General features: G+C 46.6%; 1 protein-coding gene across 17 annotated transcripts in view; it reads right to left on the reverse strand.

Moving 5' to 3' along the window:
* LOC145359483 (transducin-like enhancer protein 3) overlaps positions 1 to 18,413 on the reverse strand; it is a 73,884-nt gene that overhangs the window by 27,857 nt on the left and 27,614 nt on the right. For 4 of the 17 annotated variants that reach the window (XM_080214081.1, XM_080214079.1, XM_080214083.1 and 1 more), the window contains exons 7-8: positions 7,270 to 7,471; positions 5,611 to 5,627 (exon numbers count right to left, since the gene is read on the reverse strand). In XM_080214081.1, coding sequence (XP_080070207.1) covers positions 5,611 to 5,627; positions 7,270 to 7,471 — 219 coding nt within the window. Of the gene's footprint in view, positions 1 to 5,610; positions 5,628 to 7,269; positions 7,475 to 10,642; positions 10,673 to 18,413 lie in introns of all 17 variants that reach the window. The other 13 variants (XM_080214080.1, XM_080214078.1, XM_080214076.1 and 10 more) reach the window with 5 other exon arrangements.

Below are 18,413 nucleotides of genomic sequence, written 5' to 3' on the forward strand. Positions count from 1 at the left end.
TTGCAGTCTTGGACTAGCAGGAGCCCATACCAAGCTGTGATACAACCAAAACGAATGCTTTCTATGGTGCACCTGCAGAAGTTAGAGAGAGAATTGTAGTGGACGTGCCAAGAGTCTGTAGTCTGAGAAAGTCTGGGCCTTAACTATACTGTTTTTTTTTTGGGGGGGGGGGGGGGGGGGGCAGGAGTGGGGGAAACCAGGACAGTTTGATGATCATCTGGACACCTAAAAACTTGAGGTTTTCGACCATTTCTATTTTGTCACCGCCGATACAGACAGGGGCATGTTCTCCACTACGCTTCCTAAAGTTGATGACAATTTCCTTCACTTTGTTGACATTGAGGGAGAGATTATTGTCATCGCACCAGGTTCTCTCTTTCATTCCTGTAGAATCTCGTCATTGTTTGAGACCCGACCCACGCGGTGGCGGCATCAGCAAACTTGAAAATTGAGTTGGAGGGGAATTTGGTCACACAGCCATAGGTGTATTAGGAATATTACAAAGGGGCTGAGAACACAACCTTGTGGGGCATGGGTGCTGAGGACGATCATGGAGGTGTTGTTGCCTATTTTGACTGATTGCGGTCTGCGAGTTAGGGAGTTCAGGATCCAGTTGCAGAGGGAGGAGCCGAGCTGCAGGCCACGAAGTTTGAAGATGGTTTTCTGCTCATTTCTTCACTCTTCACCATCTTGTCCTTTCCTCTTCATCGCAGCCTCACATTTCCCACTTCAGCGATTCAGGATAAGAAATTAGGATACTTCCCTGTTATTTCCATGTGATTAAAGGTAACACCAATTTCCTTCTCCAGCCGCCTTGAACACTAATATTCCCTATCTACCCTCCTTTAAGGCATTCATTAAAGCCCACCTCTTATCCATCTAACACAAGAAACAATAGTAGGCCCCTCAAGCCTGCTCTGCCATTCTAGAAGATGGTGGCCAATTTGAAAATGGCCTTAACTCCACTTCTTCTGTCTTCACCTTAGCCTTCCCTGTAGATCAATTTCAGCCTTCACTGCTCTCTACAGAAAAGAATCTCAAAGCTTTCAAAGATTCCTCCTTTTCTCAGTCTAAAACAAGGGGGCGGTTCTCTTTATTCTGCTCTAGTTTTAGATTCTTCCCCCCACCACACACACACGCACGGGAATTTGCCATTGTCTACAGGCCCAACCTTTACATACTTTACGAACGAGTAGGCTCCTTGAGCCTTCAATAAGGTCACAGTTGATCTGATTGTAACCTCAACCCCACGTTCCTGCCACACCCCCCCCCCCCCCCGATAATCTTTCGCCCCCTTTAGCTCTGCGCTAAAAATATTCAAGGACTCCCACCCCTAGTTCTAGATTCTCTGACAAGAGGAAACATTCTCTTCTCATCTACCATGTCAATACCCCTCAGAATCTTAAAGGTTTCAATCAGGTCACCTCTTAATTGTTCCAGTGGATACAAACTTTGCCTCTCTGTCTTGTGACGAAAGATCAATCTGCCCATTCCAAGTATTGTCTAGTAAACTTCCCCCGAACTGCTTCTAACACATTTACATCTTTCCTTAAGTAAGGAGACCAATACTATACTCAATACTCCAGATGTGGTCTCACTCATGTCCTGCACAACTGAAGCATAACCTTCCTATCTTTATATTCAATGCGCCTTACTATAAATGAGAACATTCTATTAGCTTGCCCAATTACTTGCTGTACCTGCCCATTAACCTTTTATGTATGACGACACCCAGATCTCTCAGCATCTCAGAGCGTGGCAATTCTCCATTTAGATAATAAGCTCTTTTATTCTTCTTGCCAAAATGGACAACTTCACATTGTTTCATGAGGAGTGTAATGTGGGCAATCGCTGCATCCCAGGAAACAATCCAGTGAATCTTCTTGGAACTACTTCCCACGTAAACATACTAGCCTTGATAAGTAGAGTGGAAATGATATACACAACTCTAGGTGCAGTCTCACCAAAGCCCCGTATGATTGCAGCAAAACTTCCCTACTTCTTTTGGGCTCTGACAAAGGATCATCCAGACTCAAAGCGTTGGCTCCATTCTTTCTCCACAGATGCTGGCAAACCTGCTGAGATTTTCCCGCATTTTTCGCTTTTGTTCCCCACCTCTGTATTCCATTCTGCTTGCAATAAAGACAGAGATTCCATTTGTTTTCCTAATCACTTACTGTACCTGCACGATTTGAGATTCATACAAAAGGACACCCAGGCCCCTCCATTTTTCACTTTATTCATGTGGGTGTCACTGGCTGAGCCTGCATTTATTGCATGAGAGTCAACCATGTTGCTGTGGCCCTGGAGTCAGATGCAGGTCAGACCAGATCAGGACAGCAGGTTTCCTTCCCTAACAGGGCATCAGCGTAGCAGATGGGTTTTTCTGATAATCGACAATGGGTTCACAATCACCATCAGGCATCAAGCCCAGAGCATCAAGCTGGGTCTCTGGATTACTAATCCAGTGACAATTCCACTATGCCACTGCCTCCCCCTGTACCGCAGCACTCTGCAATCTCTCCATTTAAATAATATTCTTTCTGCCAAAGTGGACACCCTCGTATTTTCCCATGTTATATGCCATCTGCCAAAGTTTTGCCTACTCACTTCAAACAATCTACATTCTTTCGCAAATTTGCATCCTGCACGCAACTTTATTTTCTCACCAATCTTTATGTCAGCAGCAAATTTAACAAGAGTACACACTGTCCCTTCATCCGCTATGCGTATTTGATGGTAAATAGTGGAGGCTCCAGCACAGATCCCAGCACTTCACTAGTGACAGATAGGCAACCCAAAAATGACCCCTTTGGCACCAACTGCGTTTCCTGTTCTTTAGCCAATCTCCCTACGTGACTGGATGCCAAATTGTGTTTGAAAAGTCTCTCTGGAGAAGTATGTCAGGACAGATACGAAAAGGGGTTACGTAAATGCACGTTGTCATCAAGGGTGACTGTACTAGCAATGGCACAACTGTACAAGTGAAGTTAGGCCACAGCAAGATGGTGAATTTAGGAGTGGGGTAAGAAAGAGATCAAATGAGAGAGAAAATGAGTGGAGGTGAGAGACACCAAAAGTTAAATGTCAGCACGTCACACAGTAAGAACATGGACCTGCTGCCTGAGGATAATACAGGAGCCTGATCAAGGATAAAATGGTTTCATAATCACGGTGGGGGGGGGGGGGGGGAGGGAGGAGGAGGAGGAGGAGGAGGAGGAGGAGGAGGTGGTGGTGGCATTTTTAGTCCTTCAGACTTGACTGAACATATTCAGAGAGCTCGCTCACACGGAACGCAAACTTGCGTCGGTCCTACGAGGCATCGGAATGCTCTAAACCCGTCTCATAAAAAGGCTCGTTGCAACCAATGAAATGAACAGGCAAGCGTGATCCACCACTCACATACCCAGGGTCGATTCTGGACAAGGAACGAGGACAAATCCCCTTCCTCCAAAAGCAAAGCAGAGTCGGCAGGGTGGAGTCAACCAGTTCCTCTCCGCTCTTAAGGTGAAGCAAAGGCATTGTTAATCTCTCAGTTTACTCGCATTTTAACAAGCCACCCGCTTTGGAAAAGGAGACTACACAAAGCAGCAGAGACACAGGATGACAAGAATAAAGGTGACAGACACAGGCGGGGAATAAGAAAATGAAGCAAACAGAAAAAGGGATTAAACTAGCATTTGACACAAGAGTTGCAAACGGATCTTAAGAACAGAGTTAGCCTTGTTTAGATCAGTTCCTAAACAGAGGGAAAAATTATTTCCAGGCAAGGAAATCTCTTCAGCCATTAAAGTACATTTCAAGAAGACAAAAGGCCATTGATGATGAGACACTTTCTGTGACTAGTCCCATCAGAGACACCAGCACTCTCATTTAACCATCACTCCCAGCATCCCCCCCAACTCTCCCCCCCACCCCCACCATCCCGCCCCACGCAGACACTGCTCAGCCCACTGGGTATACCCAGCATCACTTTAGCGCACATTGAGATGTCCAATTGCTTGGCTTTCTAATTCCAGTTATCTGATTCACTCATAAGCTAAAGGAGCAGAATTAGACCATTTGGCCCTTCGGTTCCACTCTGCCATTCGGTCATGGTTGGTACGCCCCTCATCCCTGTTTTCCTGCTTTCTCCCCATAACCCTTCAACCCATTACCAATTAGAAATCTGCCTAATTCCTCCTCCAATGTACTCACTGTCACAGCATCCATCACACTTTGGGGTCGTGAATTCCACAGATTCACAACCCTTTGCGAGAAGTAGTTTCTCCTCAACTCTGTTTTAAATTTGCTACCCCTTATCCGAAGAATATGACCTCTCATCCCAGAATGCCCCACCTGCAGAAACATTCGCTCCACATCTAACCTTTATCCGGACCTTTTATCATCAAACCACATTTCCTCCATTCATAACAGTGTCGGGGGGGGTGGGACATTTAAACACTCCTGAACAGGCTCTAACAGTGGTGGTGGTGGTGATGATGAGCTGGGTGGGGGGTGGTGGAACAGTGGTTAGCACTGTCACTTCACAGCGCCAGGGACCTGGGATTGATTCAGAGCTTGGGTCACTGTCTGTGTGGAGTTTGCACGTTCTCCCCGTGTCCGCGTGTGTTTCCTCTGTGAGCTCTGCTTCCCCCCCCACCCCCCCCACATTCTGCTAGATGTGCTGGTTAGGTGCACTGACCCGAACCAGTGCCGGACTGCAGCAACAAGGGGAATTTCACAGCAACTTCATTGCTGTGTTAATGTCAGCCTTACTTGTGACACTAATAAACAAACTTTAAACGAGATGGAGGCTGGAGCGTAGCCCTGACAAGTCCAGGGTCAGTCAGAATGGCCCATGGGACAACATATAGCCCAAACAATATCCATGGAGCAGGGGGTAGCTTATAACCAACCCACCTTCCTGCAGCTCCACAAACCTCCATCTCTCCAAGGTGCACAGAGAAGGAAAGAGCAATTGTATGTTAAAACACTCCTCAGCTCAATGCTTTCACAATTACTTCACACAATTCCATTTACAAAACTATTTGCACAACATCCATTAACCCAGATTCTGCACACACGTGTCAATAGCCTGATCTTTCTGGAGGCTGAATTGCAAATACTTAAAACACCAAGAGCAAAATCTTATGAACAGAATGAAAACTTCATCATACCAAAACTAAGCGTCTCCAGTCACTGAGCCAGGGACAGGCTCCAACCACCTTACTGCAGAGGGGAGGTGGAAATAAGTGTGCTGTTAATGCTGGAATATTCAGCGCTTGTACCATAGAGCAGAGCATCTGGTACTATACAACAAACTGGGGCATGGGCACACGCACAGATGGCCTAACGGATTAGAAAAAGTTGCAGCAAGATACTCTACCCATCGCAGAGACCTTCACCATCCCTCTGAGTTTGGAACATCGGGATAACAGTTCACTGCTTAGCTCAGATATAAAAACTCTGCAAAATACGCTCAGGTTTCAGAACGGGATATGTTTGGGAAATTCAGGTTCAACTCCAACCTCAAGTGCCAATGTGGAGTGGTTAAAAGGAAGTTATTTATATCATACTATCTACCCACCCCACCAACACAGGAGATACCAAGTGGGATTGAATACTCACCACGCTGGATTCCCGCTCTGATGAAAAATGATGTGTAGTATAGGAGCGATGGCATCAGCAGTCAGCCAGGGGTGGGAGGGAAAAAGAGCAACAATTAGTATTTGAATTCTCAACAGAACAAAACACTTTCCACCTTATCCAACCAACGCACTGGGAGCGAGGATTCGGGTTGCTAACTCTGACTGGATACTTCCTGGAGATTTCCCTAGCCCCAGTCCCCGGCATTGGCCCCCTCCTCCGGGTATGCTCCCTTCCCATGGCTAATAGGAAAAGGAACATCCCAATTGGATTACTCTTAACCGTCAGTGAAACATTCCTTTTAACTCCCTCTATCTCCATTCACCAGATCGTCAAACTGTTCTTAAACAAACTGAACACAAAATGTCACTGCCCCTTTGATTTCTCTCCTGGGTTTTTGCACTTTTCACAATCACCAGCTATCTCTAAGCACTTGATAGCCAATGAAGTACTTTTTAAAAGTCCAGTAACTACGTCAGAAACAGTGGATAACTTGTGCACAGCAAGCTCCCACAAAATGCAATAACGAGCAGATTTTTGGAGTTTTTTTTGAGATGTTCATCCCTCAAACAACATTAGCTAGGGAAGGGGGAGGTGGATATACCATCCTGTTTTTAATCAAAAGATGGCACCTTGGCTTGATGTCTCATCTAAAAAACAGCACCCAAGATAGTGCCGCATTCCCTCAGCGCTGTACTGGATTTTTGTGCTCATCTCAGGAGTGGGACTCGATCCCAGACTCAAGGAGGCAAGAGTGCTGCCAAGTCAACCACAGCCAACAACAACTATTGCTGTGAACAGTCCAGGGCAATCCTGGACGGTTGGTAACCCCTAAACCCTGATGGAGATGAACTCCATTGTCCCCTTTTCTGGTGACATTGGGATCTGACATTAACCGGTTCAGCTGATAGCTACACATCTCCCCCCACCCCACCATGCCGGTTATGTTAATCCAGCTCCATGTCAACACCGACCCAGTGTTAACGCACTGAGCCACATCTTTCCATAAGCAAGATCAGAGAAACAAGGGATGGGTAATAAATGCCAGATTTGTCAGGGTGCCCACACCCAGAGAGAGAGTCAATTAAAAACATATGGGAATCCTACTGCAAATCTAACAAACCGTTTCTCCAGTATTTACATTCCTGTAACCAGACTGAGTAAAGGTAGTTTTTTTTAAGTTAGGACATCATGAATGACACAAGTTTAGAGGGCCGAAGGGCCTGTTCCCGTGTTGTACTTTACGTTGTTCTTAAAAAGTTAGAATCTGCATCGGAGGCAGCCATCTGGCCCATTATGTTCGGGCTAGCCCTAACCAGAGCACTTCAAAACCAGTTTAATCCCGTTCCTCAGCTTTTACCCAGAATCTAGGCAGTTCAGCCTCAAAAGAGCGTTGCTCTATCACCAGGTATTTCTGTTCTAAGATTTCTAACACAAAAGGTTGGGTGTCTGCTGAAAACAGTTTGAGTCTCAAGTCGCAGAGCTTATTTCCCCAGTTAAATGTCGAAGTGGATAGGTTTAAATCCAAACATCAGGGAGTATCTGCTTTGTAAAGCTGCTTCCACCTGGTGAGGCTTGGCAAAATGATCCCCTTATAAAGGGCAGCCGACCCATCAGCGCACGAGTGCCGCAGCCCCTCACCTCGGTGATCCAGCTCATGGTGGTTCTTCTCATCTTTCACCGACAGATGGGCCTGGCTGCCCAAGGCACTGGAAAGGGCGAGAAGTCCCGAGGTGCTGCCGGTGACGGCGGGAATGCCCGGTGGCTGCAGACCAGAGGGGTGGGGTGGCATTTGGACAGGCGGCGCGTGGGCGTGAGAGAGGTGCTGAGCCTGGAGTTGTTGCTGCTGTGGAGAAACCAACGGCACAGTGGATCGGAAAGGAGAAATGGATGGAGCAACGCAGCAAGAACGATTGGTGGGGGAGAGAAGAGAGAGAGAGAGAGAGAGATGGGGGGGAGAAAGAAGAAGACAGAGAGAGAGGGGGAGAGCGAACAGGGGAGAATGAGAGAGAACACAAAAGTGATGGAAGGAGTGCGAGAGAGAGAGAGAGCACGAGCGAAAAAAAGATACGACGAGGCACAACCAGACAGGAAGGGGGAGGGGGTGTTAGGAGTGGAGAAAGACAACCAGATAGGGTGACAGTGTGGGAAAGAGAGGGGGAGCAGGGGGAGTCAGAGAAAGAGAGAGAGAGGGAGAGAGAGAGCATGAAAAACCTCATGAGTAACTTTTAAACATCATTAAGCACAAAACATTAAAAAGGCTTCCAGGTAGAGCCTTGCTGAAGGAGAGAAAATATTCCAGAAGCAAAATGGTTAATTTTAAGCCAAAGACAAAACGTTGACCCTGAACAGTACAAAGCAACAAAGATACCTCACACAACACAACATGGAAGCTTTACTCTCATTCCCTCTCCCTCCATGTGCTGGGGTCCAATCCCAATGGGTTTCAATCGAGTTCAAGAGGTCCTTCTTCAAGAAAGGGTTTAGACTACAAGTGGCGGCCGCCAGTGATTAGACAGAGATGGGGTCAGGGGAGTGGATGGTTACTGCACAGCCTAACTTGCATTGTCTAGTGATCAAGTGATCAGGAGCAGGAACCCTGGCTCAACTCTTTCTCACTATCATGGCCACATGAAGCACAGCCTCCCAAATGGTGTGTATAAGCATGTGAGATTCGCTGACATGCTGCTCTCAAACTGCAGACACATCAATGCTGCTGTCTCACTACTGGAGCCTTTACAAATTCAACTGATGCACGCGCGCGCGCGCACACACACACACACACACACCTGAAAATCTTTCACCAGAAAGAAAATCACCCAAAAACAGAGACCATACATGGAATCTGGCACAGACAATCGTATAGGCATTCACTCAACACCATACAGGCAGCAGCGATTTCAGTCTAATAAATATTGGCCAACATAATCTACAATTATCACCCCCCCCTCCTTGTCCATGGGTGCATTTTCTTAATAGGAGCAGCTTTACCGGAACATTCCACTGACACCAATCTTGATGGACACGTTAAACAGTTACAAAGATTTCAGGTGTCCAGTCACCTTTACTCTGTCACTCTTCCAACTGCACTGCCTGCTAACAGAAACACCAGCCAAAACCTGTGAACATCCAGAAGTGTATGACTGTATAGACGGGGAGCGTATACGTAAAGCGCCTGTCATCACAACTGTACAGAAACAGGATAGATGAACCTGTGGATCTGTTCTCGTCATTGTTATACACAACAAGAATTCTCACAACACCCAGTTAAAGTTCCACAGGTTTATTTGGTAGTAAACGCCACTAGCTTTCAGGGTTGGCCCCTTCATCAGGTGAGTGGACTTTAACCTGGTGCTGTGAGACTTCTTACTGTGTTTACCCCAGTCCAACACTGGCATCTCCACATCATGATTGTTATACATGCCTCTGGAAGGGGGAAGTAACAGAATGGTAAAGGAGACCATTCAGCCATCATGCCTGTGTCAGCTCTTTGACAGAACAAATTAAATAATCTTACTTCCCACCTTCTACTGTTTCCACTGCCCCACCTCCTCAGACCCCTGTACATTTTCTCCCTGAAAATATTTATCCAATTTCCTTTTGCAAGATATTGTTGAATCTACCATCACCCACGTCCCACGTTGTAACTATGCAGAAACGTAGTTACTGGTGTTGCTTCCAGTTCTTTTGCCAATCTCTTTAAATCCATCCTCTAGTTCCCAGCCTTCCTGCCACAGGATACAAATTTCTCCCGATTTAGTCTTCGAAAGTCTTTTTTGACCGTGCCTGTCAAAGTCCCTCTGCTCTGAAGAGGACAACTCAACATTCTGATCCATAAACTCCCAAGGCAGCTAAACAAACATCAGTAGAGGCACAGACATCACTAGATTGCTGCGATCTCAGCCTGGAGAACTGGTTTAGATGTTACACCTGACTTCTAGCTGGGCAAAGATTTGTGCTCCTGATCACTATCCAGACACGTCAATTGTGTGTCCAGCTGGGCAGTTGTCCAAAAAGAGGAACCAACTCTAGGAACTGAAGATTGCAAGCCCGCAGGATGAAAAACCCAGGAGATAAATCCCAAGGAGGTCTGAAAACCAGTTTCATTGTCTTGGAACATTTTGATCAGTTAACATACCATACTCGAGGGGAGGGTGCGGGGGGTCAGAACCAGCAACCAGGAACCAATTTTTATTTAAAAACTATTCTCTGGGGGCCCCATTACCACCACCTCAATGGAGGTTAGCTACACCAGGTTGCACAGACTAGCCGCAGGCCTAGGAATTTGCTGACTCCATGTCAAGCCTGGGAACACTAACCCCAATGATCAGATCATACCAACTGTGCAGATTTACCTACCAACCCTATGGTGATTGAGAGGGAGAAACTGCACCGCTCCAAGTTATCCCACCTCCCCCGTCGAGGCTCTCCTTGCAGCCAAATCAATGGCAGAGATGGAGAGAGACCCGGACTGAAGGCAGGCAATATTTGGAGATGTTAAATTGGAGCTGTGCAGTAAGCTCGGGTGACTGGAAGCTCAGCACCCAAACCGTCTGCCCACTTCACACCCCCAGCGGCTGCTGCTTTGGACTTTTCAAATCGCTTCACAGTCGCAGGGGTGGAAGCCATTTGCAAGAACTCAGGATGCCATCAAACTTGGGATCAGCCTGTTCCACTTTTCTCTCAGACTGCGTGCCATGAAACAAATCGGAGGTGGGTTGTCCAGCGCTCGAGAGAAAAGTTCAAACAAACAGTGCTGACAGTTAACGCAACCCAAGGCACCTAATTTGAGGGGGGGGGTGTGGTTGGTAGCAACAGGGAGGGGGGGGAAGGAACAGTGTCCCCACAAAAGCTAAGCCACATCGCCAATTAGTGTTAAGATTACTGCAGCTCCAGCAAAAGCGGCCAATCCTGCACACGCATGCACCTCTGGCACACGGAAGCAGTGGGTCACATGGGGAGCATGCTCCAGACACACAGAGGCAGAAAGACAGCGTAGACGGGCAGGACTAACCATGAGAGGTGGGTAGATAGCGTGGTGCTGCTGGGAAAACGGAAAAGAAAAAAAAAAGATTTCAGATGTTAAATTATTACGACTCAACTCCCCCTCGTTCGCATCCCAACAACCCCCACTTAGACACACAACCGCCCCCCCCGCCCCCCAAAAGCAAGTTCGCCCCAATACTTAGACTTACACCCCAAAACAGAAGGTCAAACAAACAGCCCACTGGGATCTGCTGGAGAGCCAGCTGTTCGCTCAATGTAGCTTCACACTGACGAGGATGAATAAACTTATTGATGCATGAATTACCATCACAAGTCTGCTTTGGGGAAGTTGGAGGGATGATTGAAGCAAAGCTCCTTCACTCTGGGTCCAGCACCTCAAGAGAAAGCCAGATACCGACAGTGGCACGGTGTGATGCCACCGTAACCTGGCACTGGTTCTTCAAAGGCACCCTGCTCCCAAAAATCAAACTGCCTCACCGTTCCACGGGGGGGGTTCAACATCTCATCCAAATTTGGCACCCCCTGACACTGAAGCGCTCCTTCAGTGTCGTCACAGAGGCACAGCCATGATAATGCTGCCAACTGCTCCACTAACGGGGGAAGCCAGCACACAGCCAAGGCAAACACATTTGTTGGGAGTCAATGTTAGCACAGGCGGCAGACTCAGCACCTGGTCATTGAGACACCAGTACTCCCACCAACCTCCAATGGCAAGGCCAAGTGACCATCCTTCCAGAATAAGCCATGTCACGATTTCAGCCAGTGTTTAGATCCAGGTTAAGATTTAGGCCCATCGGAGCCATTGTCAGCTCCAATCAGGCCCTTAGTAGATGGGGCAGATTCCAGCTCAAGTCAACTCTGGTCCATTCTCCCTCCCAACATCCACCACTCCTTAACTATATAGTATGTACAGCACAGAGCAGCCAACTAATGACAATCTGACAGTTTCATGATCACTTTAGAGTTATTTTTTCTAGACACCATGGTGGGATGTGAACTCTCACTACTGTCACATTAGGTTAAAATTCCAGATTACCAGTCCAGTGACATAGCACAGTTGCAGCACTGTTATTGATAAGCACAAACACTCTTTGTAACCGTGAGGAGGCAAAGGTAGGCCCGGCCTTGCAATCAGACCTCTGCTTTCAAAGATTGATTTCCAATTGTTGTGGTCCATTCAAAATAATTTGTTTTGCAAAATTAATATATTTACACTATAAATCGCAGTTTGATAAATCTGAGTTTGACAGGATTCACGGCGAAGGTGAGGCACATTTGCTGCTTAAATTTGCACCACTTAGCTCTGTGAGCCAGGGAGCTAAATGTATAAACACTTCACAGGATCAATGAACTAGAAGGAGCTTCTATCTTCTGATCAGCCCACCCCTGTCATAAAGAGGCAAAACCTCCTCCCCAATTAAAACAACCACTTCAATAAAGAGCCCCACCTTTGGGAGGGAGTTAGAATTGCCTCAGGGGCTAGGTGGGGGAAGAGGGGGGTTGGGATTGGTGGCAGAGAGAAGAGAAAGAGGAGGAATTGTATGTTATTGTTGGCAGATTAAATGCAATTCAAACTCAGCACCACCGCTCCCCCCACCCCCCCCCCTCCCGGGGCCCCATCCTGCTAATTACAGACCCATCTGAAAACATACAAGAGACTTATTAAACCAGACATGAGGCACCACAAAGTCAAACAGCCCAGCAACACTGCAGATTTGCACGTAACATTCAAGGTGGTCTCCCCACACTGCACAAGGCAGCAGCCAATAAATAAATCAAAGGGTTCGGGTATGAAGTTTTTTGGGCAATATTACAATTTAAAATAACCAATCTGTTTCGCAGCTGAACTTTGGCACCAATTTTCTAATCTAATAAAAATGACCCACTTGATTCGGGTGCTAACACATTAGCGAGAGCGCTATCATGCGCTTGTTTATTTAAAAATTAGCAGCAATGATTGACTTATTAAATTGCAGCATGCAAGACAGTTTACAAAATGGAGAACCAAAAGAGAAAACACTGGAAAACCTCAGCAGGCCTGGCAGCATCTGGAAGGAGAGAAAAGGGCTGACGTCGAATCCAGATGCCCCTTTGTTAAAGCTAAAAAGGCACAGAAAGTGGGAGATATTTATACTGCAGGGTCAGGGAATGAAAGATGAGAGTTATAGCCACAAAAATCAAGGGCTTCTAATGACAGTCCACAGAGAATAAAAGGGCGAGAAGGTCTTCATTGTTGTTGTTGATCAGTTCATCTGACCATGGAAGGCATTAGAGGTGGCTCAACAAGCTTTTGGTGCGTGTGCGCGGCGGTGGGGGGGGCTCTCTGCATTCTGACCACTCTTAATACAATCCAATGGGCAAACGGGTTTAAGCCAAAAGAGCCCAGACCAACAATCTGACCATGCAACCACATTACAACATGGGAGGCCATTCGGTCCATCTTGCCAGTGTCAGTTCTTTGGAACAATGGTCCTAACCCCTCCTCCACCTGCTCTCTCTCACTATAGAGCTACAAAATCTAAGTATTTATCTCATTGCTTTTTGAAAGTTACATTCCAACCAGCATCCACTCCCAGACAACACATTCCACATTCCAATAACTCGCTGCATTCAGACTCATCATCTCACACTCTGGTTTCTTTGCTAATCACCTTGTCTCTCTGCTGGTTCCACATAGCTAATGTCCCAATTGTCTAACTGGGTAGGAAGAACACTCAAATACTCTCAATGCACTCGCAGATCCAAAGTCACCTGCAACACTCAATGCCCAAACTGTGCTGAGTAACTTCAGCACACCTTCACTCCCTCCCTACCCCTCGCTTTCACCCTGCGTACTGAAAGGGGACTTGGCAACGATGCTGGAAGACCATTTATGCTCCTGGCTGGTGGGGGGTTGAAATCAGGAGCACAAAGTCACACTCTCAGAGTAAGAGGTCAGCTCCTGGGGACAGAGATAAGAAACGTCTTCACCAAGAGGGCTGAGCGTTTCTGGAATTTTCTACCCCAGGGGAGTTCTGGATGCCCAGTCATTGAGTATGTTCGAACTATAGGTCAATAGATTTTTGAGGACACTGGGAAGTATAGAACGTGGACGGAGGGAAGGAAGGCGTCATGGAGGGGAATCAGCCATGGCCTTGATGAATGGTGGAGCAGGCTTGAAGACCGAATGGCCAACTCCAGCCCCTTAGTCTTGCGTCTATTTGATTTGGAAGTTGCCTTAGTTGTAGGGTCATGGGAGCAGAGAGAAAGATGGATGACTGTGGTTGCGTTAGCAAAACAATTCCAACTGAAAACACATGGCGTGAAACGAAAACCACTGCCTGGACTAAATTACCCAAAAGCACAAGTTCTAAAAATTCAATACAAGGTGACAGTTTGCATATCAACAAGTTCCCTTCTCAGTTTCCTCGTGCTTTAATCCACCGCTGCCTCTGGTAATGTGCCAACTAGCCCAAGAACTATGTTCAAGTCTGCAGCAGCCCTTCACACACAAGGCATTGATACAACATAAAATTACCAGCATGTGTTTACTTGGCTGGAGGTCTCCCAGTGGCTCGCAGCTTCCCAACGATATATTTATATTTTTTTAAGAAACAGCAAATCTGGTGAGCGCTTGGCTGTCAGACGGGTGACATGCTCCAGGTTACAGACAGAGCTCAAGTTATTAATGTCCTACACAAGGACAGCAAACTAGTTAGACACTTCTAGCATGACTATTTACAGACAGCTGGGCTCCCACAAGGTATCCATTCCCCTCCAACTGGGGCAACTTCCAAATCCAATAGACGCAAGAAATAAGGGGCTATTTCTTGCTACTCGTCCCTTCGCGCCTGCTCCACCATTTATCAAAGCTGATTTCCCTCCATTCCAACGTCCTCCCCACATTCCCCAAAAATCTACTGGCCTACAGCTCGAACATACTCATGACTAGATATCCAAACTCCTCTAGGGTAGAACATTCTGCGCGAGCGCACATTTCTCATCTGTCTAGGTGGCTGACTTCTTATCCCGAACATGTGACCTTGCGTTCCCGGTTTCCCCCCTCCAACTCAAGAACAAACATGGTCTCCTAGCATCCTTGTCAAGTCCCTCTGAGTTTCAGTACGCAGGGTGGGAGTGCAGCAGAGTAAGGGGTTGCCAACCCTCCCGAACCATTCTGGAGACTGATAATTAAAAAAACTACTGCCTGGAACACCAGAGAAAAATTATAATGGACACTTTTTAAAAAAAAGCAACACCTCTTCTAATTGATGTTATGAAAATGTTGATTGTCACATCAGTGAAGATCATCCAATTGGGATCTGTTTGTTTTCCTGTGGGAAATGGGGATTGAGGTGCTAGGTAACTCAATGGCAGGTGCCTGGGATTTGGGACAACTGGACATGGGCCGGTCATTGGCTGACACCTCCAGATGTCAACGGCAGCACAGCACTCTACTTTGTTACAAGGGATCAGCCTTGGATGCTGTGCTCAGGTACTGCCTGCACAGTCCACGTGTAGATTAGTTAACGGCTCTCTCAAGGCTTTACATGATGGTTCCATGGAACCATTGACTGTATCCAATAAATTCAAATCAATCCTGCTGGGGTTAAGGGGAGGGCTAGCAAACAGAATTTACAATTTTTAAAATACAACCTTTTAGCTCTAAGGCAAGAAAACTGGCTCCTTATTCGCTGAATATTAGTCACTTTCCCTCCATCTGCCCTACGACCTGCCATCCCTGCGAAATAAAACAGACCTGATCCTGTTTGGAACACAACATACACCTATTTATGTTAAATCAGCCAAAATTTAAATCCTAAACCGCTAATTTTAACCAGTGTTTATTTTCTCTAATCGTCCCTCTCTTGTATACTTATCCACGTATGTGCCTCAACTATTTCCTGTGGTACAAAGTTCCACATTCTCACCATTCTCCGGGGTAAAACCCTTCGTAGAATCATACACTTACACAGAATCCCTGCAGTGCAGGAGGCGGCCCATTAGGTCTGTATTGTATCTAGGCCCTATCCCCGTGATCCCACACATTTACCCTACTAATCTCCCTAACTTACACAACCTTTGGACGCTAACGGGGGCAATTTAGTATGACCAATCCACTTAACCTGCACACCTTTGGACTGGAGCAGGAAACCTGAGCAGCCGGAGATGCGGGGAGAAATGTTCAAACCCCACACAGGTACTCACCCAAGGTCAGGATCAACCTGGTTCCCTGGTGGGCGCTGTGAGGCAGCAGTGCTAACTGCCAGCAGGTTTTTCCGGAATTTTCTATGGGATTTATTAGCAGCTAGATAGATAGGTTCTTGATTAACAAGGGGGAATCAGGGGTCATGGGGAAAAGGCAGGAGAATGGGAATGAGAATGAGAAAAATATCAGCCATGATTGAATGGCGGAGCAGACTCAATGGGCCAAGTGGCCTAATTTTGCTCCTATGTCTTATCTCTAGGACCTACAAATTTGTGGGCCACACACAAATGGGAGCCTCCTCTACTTTTGAATCAGAAGAAGATCAACCTTCTTTTTTCCCCCAGGGGCAAGAACCTCCAGCCAGCCTATGCAATCTTCCTTGATAGTTGTAGCCTTGAATTTGGCCACACAAATCCTGTCACCAGCGCCGTAAAATCCTTGCCTTCCCAGCACCCTTGGCAAAATGTTGGACGTGCAGAACGATCAAAAGCACCAAATATTTAATAACTGAATAGATCTTTATCCTGGGGGAAAAAAAAATCAACATGGTCACTGAAGTCAAGTTCATGTCTCCAGGATTGGGCTTCCCCTTAAAAGGCAAATGGGAAGGAAAAATCTTCCATTTCAGGAATTCTTTGATTCGACATTCCCCAATTCCTGAAGGTTGGAAAATGAGTCCAGTGAAATGCTCCCAATTGCCTCTGCTGGACAACTCACCAAACTGGCGGCTCAAGGGTATTTGTAGAATCTCTACAACGCAGAAGGAGGCCATTCGACCCATCAAGTCTGCCCCAACCACAATCCCACCCAGACCCTACCCTCACAGCCTCATGCATTTACTCTGCCAGCTCCCCCCCCCCCCCAACACTAAATAGTAACTTAACACGGCCAATCAACTTCACTCGCACATCTTTGGACTGTGGGAGGAAACTGGAGCACCGTGACGGAACTGAAAGGCAGAACACGTTCGAGGGGCTGAAGGACGCTCTCCAAACGTTCCTACAATAAACACAGAGGCGGCAGTGGCGGCGGCGATCTGGAAACAAGTGGCAGAGCAGGACAAAGAGGAGATTTATTTTAAAAAGACCCAACACACCCAATGGTAACAGCAACTAGGGAGAGAGAGAAAGCCTTAAGGCAACAATGGAATTTGAGCAGTATATCGGTTAGGTCAGCACGCATCAGTGAATCTTAGAATTGGGAAATGACCCGTGAAGAGAGAGTGAAAATTCACACCCACTTATTCTGCTGGAAAATTATCCTGAGAATTTCACTGGTTGAAAATTAAATTTGAGGGAAGTAAAAACAACAAAGAGGACAACTTGTCCAGACTGCGTAACTACTGTTACTCATCAGCTACCAGCTTTTGTTTTTACTCTTTAACAAGTTCCTTGCACAATAGCATCACCACAAGACACGGGGTACTGCCCACCCTTGCATAACAAAGAGACAAAGTTACTGACCCGGAGACACAAGCAGGTCAGAGCTCTTCAAACACTAACGCAAAAGAAAAACATGCATTGAAAAGTCCCAAAATGAAAGGGCAAACACACGCATCAAACTATCACCACTGTGTACATCTTCCAACACTACTGCCAAACATTGAGCGCCTTATGATCATAATTGAAAACACGAAGCTAAAAGCAGATTATTCTGCTATTTTATGCATATTTCATGAGAAAAATATCGGGGTGGGGGGGCAGAGAAAGAGAGATTCCCACAGTGAGTGATTAAAGATTGATGGGGAAAACAGGGATTAAAATAAGGCACCACACAGGTTAAAATTCACAAAATGACATCCATAATTCAAAAATTAAATCCTCACTCCCTTTCCCATTTTCTAAACACCACTGACAGCCTACGCCCCGCTCAAATGCTCTCAACTACTAGGGAGGGAGGGGAGAGATGAGGTCCAAATTAAAAAAAAATCCAGAAACAAGGGACATAAACCAACTTAATCCCAAAAGCTAGGCCTTGCTTTTAGACCCAAGTTCTCTCAAATCAACGGCCACAATAGAGAAAAACGAAGGACAGGTCACCCATCACCCCCACCTCCAATCATCAGCATCCATGGCAGGACAAAGCACAACCTACAGTGTGGAACAACTGGATTGCTTTGTGATTAACACTCATTTAAAAGAGAGACCACCAATAGGCCTTCTCTTGGGGGCGTGGAGGGGGGCGGCTGGTGGTGGTGGTGGTGGTTGTTAGCCTACCCGCCCCCATCAAACACAAAGTCTCAGCTCTCTTCGAGACAAAAGGAGGCCATGCCTGAAAAGACTCTGCTTTGCAAACGCACTGCTGACAAGCGCAGAACCACAGCAGAGCCGCTCAGTGATTGCCCATAATTCCACCCTTCGCAACGGTTCATCAGACAAGCTGATTGAATAGCTGCCTGCTTAATGACAGCCCCACAGTTGTATTCAGCCAGATTCAAGGAAGCAATTACCTTGAAAATGGGGGTCGAAGGCCTCACTCATTTGCCTTAATTGAATTCCAATATCTCCCTCCAGCTGCCACGACCCGCCTCTTGGCCTCTCAACTCCAGCTTAAAAAGGGAGGCTAATCAAACTATGACTTCTTTATTCTT

Source organism: Carcharhinus amblyrhynchos, chromosome 28 (assembly GCF_965287045.1).
Source record: "Carcharhinus amblyrhynchos chromosome 28, sCarAmb.v2.hapA, whole genome shotgun sequence".
NCBI lineage: Eukaryota > Metazoa > Chordata > Chondrichthyes > Carcharhiniformes > Carcharhinidae > Carcharhinus > Carcharhinus amblyrhynchos.